This window comes from Ovis canadensis, chromosome 23, assembly GCF_042477335.2.
Source record: "Ovis canadensis isolate MfBH-ARS-UI-01 breed Bighorn chromosome 23, ARS-UI_OviCan_v2, whole genome shotgun sequence".
Taxonomy (NCBI): Eukaryota; Metazoa; Chordata; class Mammalia; order Artiodactyla; family Bovidae; genus Ovis; species Ovis canadensis.
Window position 1 is genome coordinate 58,267,284 of NC_091267.1, and position 21,335 is coordinate 58,288,618.

The 21,335-nt window shown below is 44.1% G+C and overlaps 1 protein-coding gene across 3 annotated transcripts in view; it reads left to right on the forward strand.

Moving 5' to 3' along the window:
• SETBP1 (SET binding protein 1) overlaps nt 1-21,335 on the forward strand; it is a 412,206-nt gene that overhangs the window by 285,850 nt on the left and 105,021 nt on the right. For all 3 annotated transcript variants that reach the window (XM_069569052.1, XM_069569051.1, XM_069569053.1), the window contains one exon: nt 7,530-10,986. In XM_069569052.1, coding sequence (XP_069425153.1) covers nt 7,530-10,986 — 3,457 coding nt within the window. The remainder of the gene's footprint in view (nt 1-7,529; nt 10,987-21,335) is intronic.

Here is a 21,335-nt window from a genome sequence, read left to right on the forward strand (position 1 = left end):
TGTATGAGGTGCAAACATATTTAGGATTATTGTTTAATCTTGATGAATTGACTCTCTTATTTTGAAATGTCCCTAATTATCTCTGGTAATAGTCTCTGTTCTGAAGGCTGTTTTGCACTATATTAATTGAGTCACTCCAGCATTCTAAAAGTTGATGTTTGTGTGGTGTGTCTCGTTCCATCTTTTTAAGCTGTACTGTACCTTTGTATTTAATGTGTATTTCTTCAAATATAAGTACCTTACAAGTGTATACCTCTATATACCCTTCTCTTGCCCTTTGTTTTATTGTTTTACATTTTATTTCTATAAAAGTCATAAACTTCATGATACATTGTTAATACCTCCACTTTAAGCAGCCCTTTTGAAGATTTTAAGACCAAGAATAGGTATTAAATTATATGCCCTCATATATGCTATTTCCATGTTCCTCATTCATTCATGTAGATCTGAGTTTCTATCTGGTGTTAGTTTGCTTTACCCTACAGAACTTCCTTTTACATTTCTTATGATTCAGATCTGGGCTTCCCTGGTGGCTCAGTGGTAAAGAGTCCGCCTGCCAATGCAGGAGGCGTATGTTCCATCCCTGGGTCAGGAGGATTCCCTGGAGAAGGAAATGGCAAACCACTCTAGTGATCTTGCCTGGGAAATCCCATGGTCCAGGGAACCTGGTGGATTATATAGTCTGTTGGCTTATAAAAGAGTTGGATGCAGTTTAGCAACTAAACGACCAAAACAATTCAAGTCTACCAGCAGTGAATTTCCTCACTTTTTATTTATCTGAAAGTATCTTCATTTTGGCTTCATATATGAAGAATGTTTTCTTGGGATAGAAAAATTTAAGTTGACTTTATTTTCGTTTTAATACTTTAAAGATATTCATTGTCTTCTGGCTTGATCTTTCTCGATAAAATATCAGACATTCTTTTTGTCACTATTTCCCTGTATATAATGTGTCTTTTTTCTTGGTTGCTTTTCACATTTTCTCTTTGGTCTTCATCAATTTGTTTACAATGTACTTAGATGTAGTTTTTGTGTGTGTGCTTACTCTGCTTGGGATTTGTTGAACTTCTTACCTATATGAATCCACGTGCGTTATTCTCTATCTCCTGGGATTCTAACTTTATGTATGTTAGACCACTTGATACTTTTCTATAGGTCGGTGAAGTGTTGTTTGTTTGTTTGTTATTTTATTTAAATCTCCCTCCCTCACTTCATGCACCTTTCAATTTAGATAATTTCTGCTGTCTTTTCTTCATGTTCTCTGAGGTTCTCTTCTACTGTGTCCTGTAAGTTGTTAAGCCCATAGAGAGTTTTTCATTTCAGATATTGTATTTTTCCAATTTATAATTTCATTGCTGTTTTGGTATAGTTGCCATCTCTATGCTGAGACTTCCCATATGTTTATCAGTTGTTCCAGTCTTTTCCTTAATATTAGGCCATCTGCATAATGGCTGTTTTGAGGACCTTGGATCTATATCTGCCCTCCTGGTTGCAGGTCATATTTATCTGCCTCATTGACTGTCTAATATTTTTTATTGTGTCCTGGATATTGTAGATAGTACATTGTAAAGATTCTAGATTTTATAATTTTCCTGTAAAGAGTTTGACTTTTGTTTTGCTTGATAGTTAATTTATTGGCAGATTAGCTTTATCTTATTAAGAATTCTTTTCAGACTTTGCTCGCTTTTATTCTAAGGCTCAAGTAACCCGACTCTTAAGAACTATTCCTGGGATATCAGCTGCCTGTCTGGGATATTTATTAAAGTCTCCCCATTCTGACTAGTCAGAAATGCAAGATTGCCTAATATTATGTGACCTTAGAACTCTAGCTACATTCAGTCCCCGATAGCATATATCTACTGTGCTTCATGGGGTCTTGCCCTCAAGTGCAAGTTAAAGTTTGGCCAAAAACATAGGGTATTTCTATTAAGGTTTCCAGGGTTACTTTTCTACATGGCTCCCTCTTCTCAGGTACCCTGACCCCAGATTCTAGTCCCCTCAAGAGTCTCAAACTGTGATCTCTATTTCCTCTCCCCATAGTTCTCTGGGTTCCACTTCCCTGTGCCTAGGTGTAGAAAGTTCTTCTTGGCAGAAAACTAGGGATATGGCAGAGCCTCTTAAGTTTCCCTTCTATCTAGAATCACAGCTTATGTTGCCTGTTGCCCAATGTCTGAAAATAGTTATTTCATGTATTTTATAGTTTTATGTTTATTTCCATAGCAAAGTCAAGTCTAATACCTATTAATGCCATTATGGTTGGAAACAAGTCAGCAATCATTTTTAATTACATAGAATTACTGTGTACTCAAGGAAACATATGATAGTGGCCTCTGTATTTGTGTAAGCTGTTATCACCCCCAATAAATGGAGTGCTTCAATATCATTCACAGCCCCCAAATAGCAAATCAAGAATGGTTCCTATGGGAACCACATTAAGGTAACTTCCGAGGGCAATTCATGTGGCAGGAAATGAGAACTGTATATATATAATTGGAAACGTCATGTGCATTTAGGGGCTTTTCTATGTTCCATTGTCTTAGTCTGTTTGGATTGCTATAACAGAATACCATAGATGGAGTGGCTTGTAAAAACAGAAATTTATTTCACACAGTTCTGGAAGCTGGGAATTCCAAGAGCAGGGTGTTGGCAGATTCAGTGTGTGGAGAGAGCCCGTTTCCTGATTCATAGATGGCCCTCTTCCCTCTGTGTGCTCACATGGTGAAGGACAAGTGAACCCTCTGGAGTCTCTTTTATTATAACAGCATTAATCCCTTTCATGAAGTCTCCACTCTCATGACCTAATCCAACAACTGTGTTCCCAAAGGCCCCACTTCCTGATACCATGACATTGGGAGTTAGGATGTTAATATAGGAATTTTGAAGGGACACAGAGAATTCATGGAATTCTCTGAATTCAGAGGATCATAAAGCCATGGTTTAAATCAGGTACTTAGTTGACATTCTTCTCTACCTACCATTCGCAAATGCAGAACAAACTGGGCTTAGGAGAGATGCTTTGAGAGCAAGTTCAGTGGAAGCTGGCATGTGCATTCCTCCTATTCATGTGCCAAAATGGTAATTTTCAGTCTCTTCTTAAATGACAGAACCATCTCTCTCCACGTCCTTTCTCTTAAATGAAATCCTTTGCATGGCTGCTCTGTTCAATTGGGGGTTAAAAGAATGGTCTGGAGCCTCTCTGTTGCCCAATTCACTGGCTACAATTCAGAAATGTCTTTACAAAATCCTGGGACTCTGTGGAACACATTTGAAAACCACTGAGCTGGAACATCTCCTGATAATATCAGAGCCTCTTTAGTCCCTAACCCAGACCCCTGTCTTTGATATAATCTGGTAGTTCTCAACTCTGTCTGCGCATTGGGATAGCTGAGTGCTTTGAAAAATGTACTACTGTTCAGGTCCCACCTCTAGAATGTTGACTTAATTGGCCTGGGTCAAATCCGAGCTGTGGTGTTCTTTACAAAGCTTCCTGGACGATTCTAACACGCAGCCAGGTTAAGAACCTTGAATCAGACAGCGTGGGGTTGCATTCCTTTTCTCCCACACTCACCTCTTGCTCAGGCTTGAGCACTCGCTTTAAGCCTCAGGGGTGGAATGCTGGGATTCCCAGAGCTCTGGGGTTGGCTTGGATGAGATGGGGAAATAGAAATCCCAGGGTAGGAGGTCATGAACCTCTGCATGCCCAGTTCTTTCTGGGAGGACAGGATTCTCACCCACCCATATAATTGACTCTTCTGCTCACTGTGCAGTAAGCTTGGAAAACCTGAACAGAGAATGGACTGTGTTAAGAGTTTCTAACTATGTGAATTACAAAGAGCTCAGAGAGCAATCAGGAATGCTCAGTGGTGCCAAACTACATATCCTAACAGGCCTGTGGTAGCTCTGCATATTTACCACCAAAAAGTGCTGTGAATGTCATAGCAACCACATAAGAGCCCCACCCCAGAGGAATTATGGTGTTAAAACATTAAATGAGTGGTTTTACAACTCAATTATGTTTCAGAATTATCTGAGGAGCATGTTAAAATGCACATTCCTTAGTCCCACCCTGGGAGATGGCCAATGAGTGTATCTGCAGCAGGGCCCAGGAATTTGTATTAATAACCAGAACCTTAGCTAGCTGTGATACAGGGATCCAGGACCACATCTTGAGAAGTACCAAGTGCCAAAATAAGAGATAAAGCTCCCCTCATTCCCTTTAACCCAGGCACATCTTCCTGTTCATGTAAAAGCAAAATATCTCACAAACAGCACATTAAAATTACTGGTGTCAGCAAAAGGTAGCACAAACACAGCTAACCCAAAAGTGTCATTTGTCATCCACAAAGTCATGCTTGATTTTTGATGAGTTATATGATTTTCCTCAGGCCGGAATCATCATGTTGTCCTCTTATTGGGACAAAAATTGGTACTTACTTTAGATAACCCTGAGATAAGGCTCCTTTATTCCATTTTCATAGACTTTTAAGTTTTTATGCAGTGATTTAATGCTTGTTTTTTAAATTATGTAAAAAAATAAAATGCCCTTTAAAAAGAAATCTGACTTGTACAAAATTTAAATTTATATAAGTTAATTTATACATTGGTTGTGGGGGAGGGTATAGTTATCTACTTTATAAAGTAATTTTTTGCATGACAGACATGCTTCCATAAACATATCCTGTAGGAGAGAAATCTGTCTAGTGTTTTCAAAATGGTATTTCCCTGATGAACATTTGGCCTAGGCTCAATGTGCATGGAAAACATGTATAAAAAGGAAGCCAGACCTTCAGAATGACTGTGAGTTCCACAGTCAATTTGTGGGGATGGGGAAGCAACCAAGAGTCATGCTGAACTTGATTGTATTAAAAGTTTTCCATAAAAATAATCTAGCCCAATATAGAATATCATCAGCTCTTCCCTTATTTGCTAACCAATTCAGAGATAGCCTTGCTGGGACTGAGGGTGGTATAAAGTCCATAAAAGATTCAGGTCTGATCCTCCAGAAAAAAATCTGTAGTCTAAAGGGGAAATGGAAACATGTGCTATGTGGGTTAATAAAGGCCCTAGTCAAAGCCCTCTATGTGGGATAATATCCCCCAGACAGCTGGGGAAGGATGGGAGGGAGAGCTTGCACCCCTGCAACTGAGCTCAGAGCCCGTTTTGCCATGTCTATCTCTGTCTCAATGGAGTAAGTGCTCAATTCTCAGTGAAGGACATATTGGAACTGACAGCCTCACCATTGTGTATATAATCTGTCATGGCTGACAGATGAAGAAATGGGATTTTATGAAATGCAACTGGATATAGCCATCAGCCACTGCTGGAAGGAAAGCCTTGTTCTCCTGAACCCCTTAAAAAGCACTCCTCCTCAGCCCTCTTGCCCCTTCACTGCAGCCATCTGAGCACCAGGTTTAAAGCACCATTTCCCCCATTACTGCTGATCTTTTGTTGTGCTTCCCTTTTGTCCACCCTGCCCTTTGATTGCCAAGCTCTCCCAGCAGGGCAAATTGCAGCTGAAATGGTAGAAACAATGGGATCCGGCAGTGTCCAGATGGAGGCACTGGGAACCAGGCATGCTTAACTGCTTACTTTCAGCTGGTCTGCCCTGAGTGTAAGTGAGCAGGCCTCACCTTTTAACTGCCAGAGTGAAATCCACCCTCCTGACAGTCACATGGGTTTCCCCAAAGGCAGAGTTAATTGGAAAGTGAAACAATTAATGGGAGATGGAAGAGAGCTAACAGTAAAAATTGCTTTGAGGGGGAGTTACCATTCAAGTATCTTTAGTCCTTAAGTATTTGGGAAGGATCTTTTGTTCAACATTTAACACATCTGAGCACTCCAGTTTCATTATGAGCCATTATGAAATGAGTGATTGGTGGCTTATTGTCTTTTGTGTGTGGCCATGTATTTTGTCATGGTAATAGGCATCTTAAATATCATTTTGTTTGTTCATTCAACAAACATTTATTGAGAACTTTCTGGGTGATTTGCTTTGTAGTAGATACTGGGGAATACAAGGATAACTGAGAGCATCTCTGACCTCAAAATACTTCCAATCTAGGAGAAGATGGAAAAGTACACGCAAAATAGCACATTGCATTATAAGGATTGTGACAGATGTCTTCATGAGAGACAATGGTGCATGCGGAAGGAATGGCTTAAGAAATAGGGCTGGAGAGGGTAACTGTGTCTGCAGACAATATGTTGCAATATACAAGTCACTAATCTCACCAATGACAAAATGGATTACCCATAGTAAAATGGGTCTTCCCTCATTTATTCAATAAATGTTTATTGAGTGCCTGCTATTTTCCAGGTACTGTGCTTGGTATCTCTGTGATGGTATATACAGGCTAGAAAGGAAAACAGGCATTAATTAGCACAAAAATAAAATGTAAATTTAAAACTATGATAAGTACAACAAAGATGAGATACATTGTTTCGTGAAAACATGAGAACATTTGACAGGCCCCTTTCCCCCATGCAGTCGCAGTGGTCAAACTTTCCCTCTTTTTTCTTTTTTTTGGAAGAAAATTAAGTCTTATTTATTTTTAAAACCAAACCACTAAGAAAATATATCACAGTTTTGAAACAACAGACAATATTATCATTTCAAGTAATAAGTTGGTAAAAAGATAAGGTCCTTATCAAAATGATAAGGTGCCAGAACTGGGATGAGAACAACACATATAGCAAAGGCCCAAGCTAAAGTGGTATCTGGTAATGGAGGACAGTCCTTTTACCGCTCTAAAGGAGCCACAGTTCACCCCTGAGTTGCTTACTTTTCCTCCCTTGACTTTTGTGTTGCCAGAGGATTGTCTCAATAAAGCTCTGTCATTTCTAGGGGCAAAGTAAGCAATACTGGGTTTAGACTTTCATTCTGTTTCATGAAAACCAGATTTTTCCAAACCCCATACTTCACAACAAACTTTCTCTCTTAATTTCCTCAACTTGTGCTATTTCTCCTTTGTTCGTAATGAGCTGCTTGTTTTGAGTGCAGAGATGCCATACTCCAGGATAAACCTCAAACAGACACAAACTGCAATAGGGAACCATGTGTGTTTGAGGAGAAGCTGAGGCAGAAATAAGCTGCAGCTGGAGTTCTGGAAATGAGCACAGGTTGTTGAGCAGTTAAGGTGCTCTCCTGAACTCTGCCACCTTGGGCAGAACTCTATGGTTGAAGTTTTGGCCTCTTCATTTGAAAAATGGAAGCATGGGACTGTGGGACCTTTAGAGGACCTCCCATCTCTAAATAGTTCTCATTCTTGAGATTGCATTAAACCAAGATAGATCCTGTTATTTAAGGTGAGAAAGGCAAGGATTAAAGCGTCCTTATTAATGTTCAAAAATCAATGCAACATATTTTTACTAAAGAAACTGAAAAATATACCTCCACAAAGCATTCTGGTGTTAAAGGTGGCTATTTCCAACTTATAAATAATTAAGCCTTTTGATATGAAATTTTAAATAGTTTCAACATGCTCATCTTTGTTTCTCTCTCTCTCCTTCTCCATTCCACCCACCCTTAGGCTTATGAGCGGCCACAGAAACACTCAGCTCTCCACTATGACCCAGGCCTCCCACAGGATTTCACCAGTGACACCTTAAAACCAAAGCACCAGCAAAAAAGCAGCAGCCAGAACCACATGGACTGGTCCACCAACTCTGACAATGGACCTGCCACTCAGAATTGCTTCATCAGTCCAGAGTCTGGCAGAGAAACTGCAAGCACCAGCAAGATCCCAGCTCTTGAGCCCATGGCTTCCTTTGCAAAGGCCCAGGGTAAGAAAGGCAGTGCAGGGAGCACATGGAATCAGTTGTCCAACAGTAACAAAGATCTGCTCTTGGGAGGTGTGGTTCCATCTCCAAGCAACCACAGCTCACCAGCCCCACCCAGCAGCTCTGCTGAGTGCAGCGGGATTCAGCCCTTGGTAGATCAAGATGGAGGAAGTACAAAGGAGCCCCTTGAACCACCTACTATAAGCAGCAAGAAAAAGTCCAGTAAAAAAGATGTGATAAGTCAAACCATACCAAACTCAGACCTAGACTGGGTCAAGAATGCTCAGAAAGCATTTGACAGTACAGAAGGGAAAAGGGAAGGATACTCTGCAGATAATGCCCAAGAGGCCTCACCAGCCAGGCAGAATGTGAGTTCCGTCAGTAATCCTGAAAACGACTCAAGCCATGTCCGGATTACTATCCCTATCAAGGCACCTTGCCTCGATCCAAGCAGCCATAAGAGGAAAAAGAGACAGTCCATCAAAGCAGTGGTGGAAAAGATCATGCCAGAGAAAGCCTTGACTTCGGGAATCACTATGAGCAGTGAAGTAGTTAATAGGATATTTTCCAACCCTGAGGGTAATAAGAAAGATCCCCGTGTCCCTAAGTTGGGTAAAATGATGGAGAACGAGTCCCCCTCAGCTGGCCTTGAAACTGGTGTAAATGCTGAGAAAGTTGTCCCAGGAGGTGTACCTAAGCAGAGAAAGCCACCCATGGTCATGACGCCTCCAACATGCACAGATCACTCTCCAAGAAAGCTGCCAGAAATCCAGCACCCCAAATTTGCCGCCAAACGGAGGTGGACGTGCAGCAAACCAAAACCCACCAGTCTGCTTCGGGAGGCAGTCATGGCCACCTCCGATAAACTGATGGTGGAACCGCCGTCTGCTTATCCCATCACTCCATCCAGCCCTCTCTACACCAACACAGACAGTCTTACTGTGATCACGCCAGTCAAAAAGAAGCGGGGGCGACCAAAGAAGCAGCCTTTGCTCACGGTTGAGACAATTCACGAGGGGACGTCCACCAGTCCAGTCAGTCCCATCAGTCGGGAGTTTCCCGGCACCAAGAAGAGAAAGAGACGACGTAGTTTAGCTAAGTTGGCCCAACTAGTGCCAGGAGAGGACAAACCCATGAGCGAGATGAAATTTCACAAAAAAGTTGGAAAGCTTGGGGTATTGGATAAGAAGACCATCAAAACTATCAATAAGATGAAAACACTCAAGAGGAAAAATATATTGAACCAGATCTTATCCTGCTCCAGCAGCATAGCACTGAAGGCCAAAGCTCCCCCGGAGACCAGCCCTGGGGCAGCAGCGATCGAGAGCAAACTGGGCAAGCAGATTAATGTCAGCAAGAGGGGCACCATCTACATCGGCAAGAAAAGGGGCAGGAAGCCGAGGGCAGAGCTGCCACCCCCATCCGAAGAACCCAAAACAGCCATCAAGCACCCGAGGCCTGTTTCCAGCCAGCCGGATGTTCCCGCCGTGCCTTCCAACTTTCAGTCACTTGTGGCGTCTTCACCAGCAGCTATGCACCCACTTTCGACACAGTTGGGTGGGTCCAATGGCAACCTGAGCCCCGCCAGCACTGAAACCAATTTTTCAGAGTTGAAAACTATGCCAAATCTCCAGCCCATCAGTGCTCTTCCAACCAAAACCCAAAAGGGAATCCATAGTGGGACCTGGAAGCTGTCTCCACCCAGGCTGATGGCCAACTCCCCTTCACACCTTTGCGAGATCGGGTCACTCAAGGAGATAACACTGTCCCCTGTGAGCGAGTCCCACAGTGAAGAGACGATCCCGAGTGATAGTGGCATTGGGACAGACAACAACAGCACGTCTGACCAAGCAGAGAAGAGTTCTGAATCCCGACGGAGGTACTCTTTTGATTTCTGCTCCCTGGACAACCCGGAGGCCATCCCATCTGACACCAGCACAAAGAACCGGCATGGCCACCGGCAGAAGCATCTCATCGTGGACAACTTTCTGGCCCACGAAAGCCTCAAGAAGCCAAAGCACAAGAGGAAACGGAAAAGCCTGCAAAACCGTGATGATCTCCAGTTTCTGGCAGACCTAGAAGAGCTCATCACTAAGTTCCAGGTGTTCAGGATCTCCCACCGGAGTTATACCTTTTACCACGAGAATCCGTATCCCAGCATTTTTCGGATTAATTTTGATCATTATTACCCGGTGCCATATATCCAGTATGACCCGTTGCTCTATCTTCGTAGGACTTCAGACTTAAAGTCAAAGAAGAAGCGTGGTAGGCCTGCAAAAACCAATGACACCATGACAAAGGTGCCTTTTTTACAAGGGTTCAGCTACCCTATTCCCAGTGGAAGTTACTATGCACCCTATGGAATGCCTTACACATCAATGCCTATGATGAACCTTGGTTATTACAGTCAGTACCCAGCTCCTCTGTACCTGTCACACACGCTCGGAGCAGCGTCCCCGTTCATGAGGCCCACAGTGCCACCACCTCAGTTCCACACAAGCTCCCACGTGAAGATGTCTGGTACAGCTAAGCATAAAGCAAAGCACGGAGTGCACCTGCAGGGGCCCGTGGGCCTGGGCCTTGGTGACAGGCAGCCGTCCCTGAATCCCCCCAAGGTGGGCAGCGCCAGTCTGTCCAGCGGTCGGCTCCACAAGAGGAAACACAAACACAAGCATAAGCACAAGGAAGACCGGCTCCTGGGGACCCACGACAACTTGAGTGGTCTCTTCGCAGGCAAAGCCGCTGGCTTCTCCAGCCACATCCTGAGCGAGCGGCTGAGCAGCGCAGACAAAGAGCTCTCCTTGGTGAGTGAGAAGAACAAGCATAAGGAGAAGCAGAAGCACCAGCACAGTGAAGCCGGCCACAAAGCGTCCAAGAACAACTTCGAGGTGGACACCTTGTCTACACTGTCACTTTCGGATGCCCAGCATTGGACGCAGGCCAAGGACAAAGGTGACTTGAGCAGCGAGCCTGCGGACTCCTGCGCGAAAAGGTACTCTAGCAATGGTGGGGACGGGGGCAGCGCAAGACCAGAGAGCCTGGACGTGTTCAGCGAGATGAACCCTCCAAACGACAAGTGGGACAGTGATGTGAGTGCGAGTAAAAGGAGGAGCTACGAAGGCTTTGGAACGTACAGGGAAAAGGACATCCAAGCCTTCAAGATGAACCGCAAGGAGAGAAGTTCCTATGACTCCTCCGTGTCTCCAGGTAAGGCCGAGTCTTCCTCATGCTTGGAGTCTCCTGTGACTCGGTTGCTGGGCCCTGCCATTCAGCAGTCCGCTATCTTTGGCACATTATTGCACTCACTAGTTTGCAGAGAGGTAGGAACCATATGACAGTGGGTCATCTTGTACATTTGAGTGCTGTACCTTTTTTGCCTTGTTTACTCAGTATTTACTGTCTTGCCTCTTTTGGCCCCATTGCCTGAGGACTGTGGTCCCAGAGGCAACCCCAGTAGCTGCCTAGACTACATCCATACCCACTACCTTTATGCTGTTAATGAAAAATATGGTGCCTAGGTCCTCATCTGATCTGATGGTGAATTTGCAAGTTGGGTAAATCCTGTAAAACTCACTAGGAATGCCAACAAGATCCCAGGAATGTCAGAGCTGGATGCAAATGAATATCTGATTTATCTGACATGTTAGCTCTAGATGTCACACAGCCTAGGTTGAAACACCTATAGCAGAGCCATTGGAAGCTAATGACCAGTGACTCTTGAAGGCTACATGGTAAGGAAGCCACAGACCGAGGCCATGCTTTCCTCTTTTGATAAGCAGCCCTTTGTAGACCCCTCAAGTGAAGCCTTGACCTGTCATTTCTCTGCATAAAGGTGGGGCCGGGGCGGAACTTGGCTGTTAGCACCATGAGTTTCCTGCCTCCGTGGGACTTTACCACCGTGTCTCTTGGCACATCCACTGGGGTTGGGATTTGCCCACTAATCTCTAAACTGAAGTGCTGAAGTGCTGGTTGCTCATTCCTTGTCAGTTGCTGGCAGAATTTCCTTGCTAATATGCCCACCCACGTAACCCTTCCTTGCCACAGAAGCCTCACACTTCTACACATATATCCCTTTGTCCCTATCCATATATCACACAGATGGTAAGACTCCTGTAGAACAGAGTAGTTGTTTAGTAGGAAAAGAGTCGAAACTCCTTAGGCCAGACAAACTCTCGGACCAAAGCCTGGTTTCAAGGACTGATCATTCCTCATAAGATTTGAATGTAGTGTTTGACCTTTGTGTATGGTGCATATCCTTTGCTCATCCTCCCCCTTCATAGGGAGTCAAATTAGTGAAAGTGAAGGCAATCTGTTCATGAGGATTAGAGACATTTTCCAGGCCAGCAGATTTCAGGAGGAAATATGGCTATGAGTTAGAAGCCACTTAAAGATTGCCCCAAATTGCCACTAGCTTGTGAGTTGCTCTTGTGGTAGATGTTGTCCTTGCTTAATGAAGAGACCAATTAGCAGTCATGTCTCCTGCACTTGCGAAGGTGATGAATGGCCCACGCTTCATGTCTGCCCAGATCGATGTCCTCTTCCATGTTTCCCCATTTCTGATCATCAGACTTTATTGAAGGTGCTTATTTTTTTGTGTGCAAAGCCTAAATTAAGCCCATCCAAACAAGAGTTGGTCTTCCCTAGTAGCTCAGATGCTAAAGCATCCGCCTGCAATGCAGGAGACCCAGGTTCGATCCCTGAGTCAGGAAGGTGCCCCTAAGAAGGAAATGGCAACCCACCCCAGCATTCTTGCCTGGAGAATTCCATGGACAGTGGAGGCTGGCAGGCTACAGTCCATGGGGTCACAAAGAGTTGGACACAACTGAGCAACTAACACACACAGACAAGAGTTGCTAAAAGATTAAATTTTCACATGAGACATATTGTTACTTTCTCTTACAATGTGGTGGAATTTAACTTGCCATGAGCAGAGGGCTTTCTTATTTCTAGTTTCTTAGCATTGTTTAGTTAGAAAACAATAATGGTATGTTATTGCTGAGAGCCTGCAAGCAAGAATCCTAACTGAACAGACCTGAGAAACAAGGTCTCAGAAGCTAAAACCAGCCACTGTTACATCAGGGTTCTCAGCAGTCTCACGGGGACTTCTGCGTGTTTCGACTGAGTTACAGGTGGGCTCTGGCTTAAGTTTGCCAGCTAGAGGTTTATCTCAGGGCCCTGCGTCTGAAGGCAGCCACACTGTAGCCATACACAACTCCTTGTATTTGTATTCACAAGGTGGTTGTTACTTCATTTAAAATTCTCCCTCTCTTTCCGCAACTTCTTATTGTTTTGCAGCTAGCCACAGAAAGCTGGACTCAGCCTGGAAATTGAGTTCTGCACCCAACTCTGTTATGACCTTAGGCATGATATCCTACCTCTTTGCGGGTACTATCTGGCAACCTGTAACTCAAAGAATTGGGCCACATCTCTTTTGTATGGCATATTTCAATTCTTAAAGCCATTTTACATGTATTTCTTAGAGTACCCTTCCTGCAATCTTAGAAGAGCAATACTTTCATTTCCATTTTATGAAACAGGACACTGAGGCTCAGAGATCAAGTGACCTGGTCAGGTTCAGAAAAACTGTCACTTTTAATTCCAAGCCTAGGGCTTTGCCCTCTGCATTGCAACTCAGCTGCATGCCACCCAGCTAGTTAAGGCCAAGTCTAGAACACAGGTCCTGGTCCCCAGTCAGTGTCCCTATATCTCACCACCACCCTTCCTCTCAGAATCTCATCTATCCTCTGATTGCATGCTTTCCCCTAGGGCATCTGCACAGTGATTATGTGATGAGTGCATAAGAGAGTAATTAAAACAAGAAGACATCCCTTGATTTAGCTCCCAGCCACTGAAGGAGGATTTCTTATGGCCTAAACTTGACTAAATATCAGCCTGGAAACATGTATGCTGACAAGGTTTCCACTTCTGTCCTTGCTACTGAGTTATTTTTGCCACTGCTTGTACTTAGTTTTGTGTTGTATGAGCATTTTTTCTGAACATTATCATCTTAATTGTCAGTGGCTTCTGTGTCTGTATAGTTATACCTGTTGTCCCTACACATCTTGATGCATACCTTATTGGAACAGACCAGATTCCCTATCATTCCCTTTCCTTCTAAACCATGGCCTCTCCTTGATATTTTAAATGCCCCTTCTATTCCTGAACCCCTGAAACATCAGGGAAAAAATGTCCTTAGCACTTGGAACCCAAAGCATTCACCTTAATGTAATACACTCCAAAGAGTGCCAAGTCCCATTAAAAGCTGGGAGACAGATGAGATGAGATTGAAGCATTAAGATTTTCAAAGACTTTATCCGAATCGAGGTGTCTGTTTGGCTAGATGGTACTGAAGGTCATGTTTAGACAATAAGCACCTGTCCTTCCACATCTTCTCTTCTTCCACCTCTTCCTTCTCCATGTGGCTCATTTCCATAGCATCTTAATGTCCAATTTCATACAATCTAGTCTTCTCCATAATTGATATGGCATAATTATAAGTGCCATTCTTTACCCTGTTGAGGACCAAATTTAGGAGCAAAATGAAAAGATGACCCTGAGATCAGAACTGATATATGTGAAAGTAGCTCAGTCATGTCTGACTGTTTGCAACCCCATGGACTATACAGTCCTTGGCATTCTCCAGGCCAGAATACTGGAGTGGGTAGCCTTTCTTTTCTCCAGGGTATCTTCCAAACCCAAGGATCGAACCCAGATCTCCCGCATTGTGGCAAATTCTTTACCAGCTGAGCCACAAGGGAAGCCCAAGAAAACTGGAGTGGGTAGCCTATCCCTTCTTCAGGGGGTCTTCCCGAACCAGGAATCGAACTGGGGTCTCCTGCATTGCAGGCGGATTATTTACCAACTGAGCTATGAGAGAAGCCCAAGTGGAAGTCATTACCATTATGGAGAGAGGCTAGAGACCCTGCTTAGCAATAGCAGCAGTTGCACACGTCATTTCCTCTTTTCTGCTTGGAAAGTCATTCATTCTCCATCCCCCTGCCCCAGGATATAGATGTGTTGTCTTGTTAGCCCCCTTACCACCTACCTCGAGCTGGAAACTTACACAGACTCTTCACCTTTTTCCTCTATTTTACTCCTGTCCTACTGCTTCTTTGGTTTCAAAAGGCAGTGACTCTTTTGACCTATTTTCTAAATGCATACCGTCTGGTAAATCTTCACCTATAAAAATGCTTGCCTGGAGCCAAATAATGGATAAATAGCGGGAAGGTGAACTGCACAGACTCTCAGAGTTGGGAAAAGCTTCATCTGGGCTGCTGTCTCACCAGGCATCACCGTCTCGTGCACGCTGATGTGTGGCACATTCCAGAGAGCAAACCTGTCCAAGGGTGACAATGCATATTCAGATGATGCTATATGCTCTCAGAGCCAAGTTCTCCTGAGGCAGTGGAAGAAGTCTCTAGTATGAATGATATTCTTCCTGTTCCAACCTCTTGGTGAAAACAATTTTTGCATACTTTGATATAAAGTTAGGCCCGGGGCTTCAGATATCTTGACCGCTGCTGTCCAGGCTCCCGTCAGATACTGGAGATACAGTGAGGAGAGTTAAGTTTATACCTATTACCTCTTAGTCTAATGCCATTCTTAATCAAGGTGAGTCCCCAGGGTCAAGTACTTTCCCCATGATGAACAGATGCTGAGAATTCATTCTTAGCTCACGTCTCAGGTATCAGAGGCCTGCCATGTAGGTAGCTGAATTCTCTTGAGCCTGGGTGACTCCACCTCCTCTTGTGGCTCTGCCTTGCCCTCTGTCAGCTCCTCTTATAGGCACTGTGGGCATTTCAGGAGACAGGCTCTGTTGTCAGTCACAGGCAGGAAATGGGTGCCCAAGCCAAAAATAATATAGAAGCCTCTTCCAATCAGTCATACAGATGAGGGAATATTAACCACACAGACAAAATGTCATGAAAACCATACAAAAGAAACGTGTGTGGAAAGTTTTCTAAAACTGAAATAGAAGGAAGAAGAGGACTCATGGGAGGAGAAAGCTAAAACCAGGAAAGAAGGAAGAGTAAAAAATGGAAAACTGGTGAAGTGTGGTCTGTCTGACCTCAATCCAAGGTGAATTCTAAGTCATCCTGTGGGAGGAAGTGAAAGATTAATTAGCTAATGGTTGCTGTGTGGTTTAGTGAGATTATGAGTACCTGCCTCAGTCTTGTCTCCTCTGCTAACCAGCTGGAAGATCTTTTTTACTCACAGGTTTCCCGAGTAATACTAGGACAATAAGGGTTCTGACCAGACCTGATAGTCTAGGAGTCTCGAATTTGTACAATGGAATTGGAGCACACACACACACCAGATTGTGCAGTTAAAGAGAAAATGCCCACATTATGGAGAAGGCAATGGCATCCCACTCCAGTACTCTTGCCTGGAAAATTCCATGGATGGAGAAGCCTGGTGGGCTGCAGTCCATGGGGTCGCTAAGAGTTGGACACAACTGAGCAACTTCCCTTTCACTTTTCATTTTCATGCATTGGAGGAAATGGCAACCCACTCCAGTGTTCTTGCTTGGAGAATCCCAGGGATGGGGGAGCCTGATGGTCTGCCATCTACGGGGTCGCAAAGAGTCGGACACGACTGAAGTGACTTAGCAGTAGCAGCAGCCCGCATTATAGCCAAGTTGACCAATTAATTAGCAGTTCAGTGAAGTTTCAAAACATATTCTTGTGGCCCGTGTCTTAACCTATGTGACATCCCATTCATCTTTGGCTCAAGTGGCTTCACTTAACCATTTGATCTCACTTTTCCAAAAGATGAGACCTCATATTTATACCAACAGATTAATTTGTTCATTGTGTAGGCTGAAACCACAGTCCTCATCTTAGAACCAAATAAGTTAGAGCACTATTATGACCAATTGTATGAGAGCAGATTGAGCAAACTTGCACCTATAGTCACACTTAGAAGTAAAAGAGTACTAATATAGTATAAACACTTCATTTTGCTTCTGAGAATACTGAGGTTTAGGAAGGACAAGCGACTCATCCAATGATACATATCTAATTGGTAGAAGGGCTCAGACTGGGAAGTTTAGCATCAGGCAGCAAGAAAGGGAAGCAAGAGAGAGAGACAATAAAAGAAAAAAGAGAGCGAGAGAAAGGTGAGTGTGGGAGAGATGTTAAGCTATATGTTTTATTTTGCTGTGAGCTGTTGTAAAAGGTAAGCATCTCTTTGACAATAATTTGTTTCCAGGATATCTCTGGGGACCCATGTTTGGGACTGGAAACGATCTTTGTGGACTATGATGGAAGTAATTTTTTTTTCCTTTTCTGTCTTCACAATTGCACATGCTTATTTTATTGAGCCTCCCACAGTTCCTCCTAAGGTTTCCTTTTGGAAACCAGGAATTAATCAAATTAAATGTTGTGACCTATAACTTTCTGACAATGAAAAAAAGAAAATAGCATCTCTTTTGCTACGTTGAACCAGAAATCCAGCAATCTGCCTTTGGAGCATGGAGTCTCCAGGCCATTTATCTTCCCACAGTTGGCAAACTTTCCCCCATCCTTTTGGAAGATTTTATGTATACCTCTGTGGCTTTGGAGAATTGTGAAGATTCAGGTGTAGGTATGGAAAGTGAAAGTGTTAGTCGCTCAGTCATGTCTGACTCTTTGCCACCCCATGGACTGTAGTCTGCCAGGCTCATCTGTCCATGGGATTCTCCAGGCAAGAATACTGGCGTGGGTTGCCATTTCCTTCTCTAGGGGGTCTTCCTGACCCAGGGATCGAACGCAGGTCTCCTGCATTGCAGGCAGATTTTTTACCATCTGAGCCATCTACAGAGAAGTCACAATTTTGACAGACTTGGCTTTGATACAACACGGAGCTTTTCTTGGCCAGAAAAATCAGTAAAGCATGCCTTCCAAAGGCTAGCCTGTCACTGGGCCATGATAAGGATAGTGCCTTTGGAAGGATCCTCCAGAAAACCATGTCTTCACTCTGTAAACAAACAAGCAATAAGGCTGAACACTTCATTGTGGCTTAGACTTGTGCCAGTATAGCACTTCACACAAAGTAGTTGAATTGAAGAGGAACTAATAATGACAAGGGACATTTTAAAAATTATTAATTTAGTGTCTAGTATATGCATGTGTTTGTACAGTCCTGGGAGAGGAATTCAAGGATGCTTTACTATTAATGAATCATAGTAAAAAAGCATTAAGTAACTCAATACTTTTGCCCTCAAAGAGGGTACAATCAGGAGGCTCTCCTGAATAACCTAGGGGAGGAAAATAGATGCAACTTAGACTATAAGGACCATCAGGAAATCATAGAGAAGATGCTAGGCTGTCCAATGAGGGTAAGCCACTGCCGTATTTTCAGTGCTGGTGGAACCAGGAAATTCTTCTGTTTGGCATTTTTTCAAGGATGGAAGAGTCTTTTGGAGCATGGAGATGGTGGGATGGTGATGGGAGGAAGTGGAGTCAAGCATAGAGTGGGAAGGAAGCTCTGTCAGTAAAGGTATTTAGGAGGAAATACCCAAAAGACACTTGGGAAATGGTGTTTAGTCTAAGTTCTTTTGAGGTTAGGATCCGCGGTTGGGGAATCATGGTAGATAAGGAGTATGTTGTGCTGGAGTTTAAAGGTTTTACCCCACACTCTGAAGCTTGTGCTTACTTAAGTAGACAGTGAGCAGCCATTTCATTATTCAGGCAAAAATTGTGAGATGATCAAATTATTGTCTTTTTCCCCTGACTGCTCCCTCCCTCTTGTCTGGGTTGGGCAAACTTACCCCATCTTGCATTTTTCATATGACATTGTAATAATTCATTTCTTATTTGAATTGTACCCACTACCTACCCTCCTTCCCCCAGCCCACCCCCTAGATTATAAGCCTCTTAAAAGCAGCATATCTACTCAGGTGCTCAAAGAAAAAAATAAATAATAATGAGTCATTCCTGACTCATCTGTTTCCCTCTTTAGCGAAAATCAAAGAGGGTTCCAGTATGTTGGCCTCAGGCAACTGGAAGGATGATGGCATGCGAACAGAACTGTAGACGGTGAAGCGGGAGTGAGAGGGGATGAGTGGCCGAGGCAGCAGTTGGCAGCCCTGCACAGAGGAGAGCTAGAGATTCACCAAAGGGGAAGACTGGAAAATTAAGGAAAAAGACTGGAAGGGGAGACCCCTGTGGTTCACCTTAAACAGAGAGGCAGAGGAAGAGGAGATCAGGCAGACACAGAGAAGGAATGACAAAAGTGTTGGAGAAGAAACAAGAGCACAGAGAAGACAGAATTTCAGAAGAATGGGGTGGGGGACCACGAGGGCCCGAGCTACGGGCTTCACAGAAGATGGGGACATGTGAGGATTTGTATGAACATATCGTTGGCTCTGGAGATAGCAGAAAAGTTAGCAATTGTGTATGTAGTGCCCCGTGTGGTTAAGCGGGGGTGGGGTGGGCTGTGTGCCAAGTTCAGGTGGTAGAGAGGTAATGAATAAGTAGATGATGAGAAAATAGGGGCGAAGGTGCAGAAAGTGAAACGTGGTTGTGGTTGGAGCTTCGTAGAAGCTCCGACTTCTTAGAAGGCTTTGTTCTATAGTGAGCCCTTGATGGTAAGTGACACATTCTATCTTAGCAGGCCTTCAGTCTAAGGTTCCCCCCGTTCGGGGAGCATGAAAACCATGCCATACTCTTTATCCTAGGTCATTCTGCCTCCTTGTGAAGGCCACATATAGAAAAGGTTTTAGTATTTTAAAAGAGGTCAGAGATTCCAGGCAGGCTCCACCTTGCTTGTCCCACAGACACACAGGCACTTAATTTTTGGTCACGGTAATGGCTGTTTGAAAGTTTCTCTTTATGGTGCCATGGATATGTGCGGTGCCACCATGAGTGTGTGGAGGAACAGTTCAAGTTTTGGTAAATGAATCTTACTGAATGTTTACTGTGTACAAAGTTTTATAGACTAAAGCTTAATTGTTGATCTTTCAGAGGTCTTTACTACTCTGTGGAATAAATATATATATGCTGGTTCATAAAGTGCTTACCTTCTTGCAAACGATTATGAGCTCTTTAGTTACTAAACATGTAACATAGTGCCAAGATACAACACAGAGAGAGACCAGAACAAAAGACAAGCAAGAAAGGGCTCCTGACCTTAAGTTCCCTCTACTGTACTGAAAAGAGATGAGGTTAACCTACATGAAACAGCCTGAGGATTAATGCAGACCAGATTTAATCTGTGCCAACTCAGTGGCCAACCACGGGAGCCATAGTGATATAGGATCAGAAAGGAGGACAGTGTTTAGTGAAAAACAAAATCCTGGACTTGAACCCTAGAGAGTGGATACATAGTGACTCACTGAGGCACCAGATGGATGTCAACTAAAAAATTAGTCACAACCTGAGAGGAGAGTTATTTTATTTGGTGGTAATGTTAAGGACTCCGAGCCCAGGAGGCAGGAGAGGCAGTCGAACTATACACAAGTTGGCAACAAAGGGAGCAGGCATTGTGAACATAAAAGATTATTGTTAAGTAGTAAGGGAAGGGCTTCCCAGGTGGCGCTAGTGTTGAAGAAACACCTGCCAATGCAGGAGGCGTAAGAGATGAGGCTTTGAACCCTGGATCGGGAAGATCCCCTGGAGGAGGGCATGGCAACCCGCTCCAGTATTCTTGCCTGAAGAATCCCCGTGGACAGAGGAGCCTGGCAGGCTACAGTCCACAGGGTCACACAGAGTTAGGCACCACTGAAGCAACTCACCACATAGCACGCACAGGAGTGTGTTAATTGCTCAGACTCTTTGCGACCCTATGGGCTGTAGCCCGCCAGGCTCCTCTGCCCATGGGGATTCCCCAGGCAAGAATACCGGAGTGGGTTGCCATGCACATCTCCAGGGGCTCTTCCCAATCCAGGGATCGTACCCAGGTCTCCGGCATCGCGGGCATACTCTTTACCGTTTGAGCTACCAGCTCACACAATAAGGAAAACCAAATGTCAAGCTAAGGAATTTAGCATTCTCCTGTGTTTGGGCAGGTGCAAGCCTCTGGGCTCACTGAATTCATTCCTTTCATATGCACCTCAGCTATCTGGGGCCAAATTCTGTTTTGTTTAGTTTTTTATTTCTCACACCTGCTCCACCACTCCACCCCACCCCCAGCTCTTTGGCGGTCACCATGGGGGTGGTGGCATGCTGGATCTCAGGCATTGTGCTCCCTTTCCAAAGCCCTCATTCACTTTTGGAAGCTTGAAATCACTGATGACTGTTACATCCTAGTTTATTGGTATGGCTGGAGCTATTCCATTTCACATGGGCGAAGACCTGGAGCTGGGCATATGTGGCGGGTACAGGAAGGTACTTAGCTAGGTTGAAGTTAGCAGCTGAGTGGGGATGGACTTTTAAGAGGGCTTCCCTGGTGGTTCAGATGGTAAAGAATCTGCCTGCAATGCGGGAGACTTGGGTTCGATCCCTGGGTTGGGATGGTCCCTAGAAAAAGGGAATGGCAATCCACTCCAGTATTCTTGTCTGGGAAATCCCATGGGCAGGGGAGCCTGGCAGGCTACAGTCCATGGGTTCAGTTGGACTTTTAAGAAGGCAGATTTG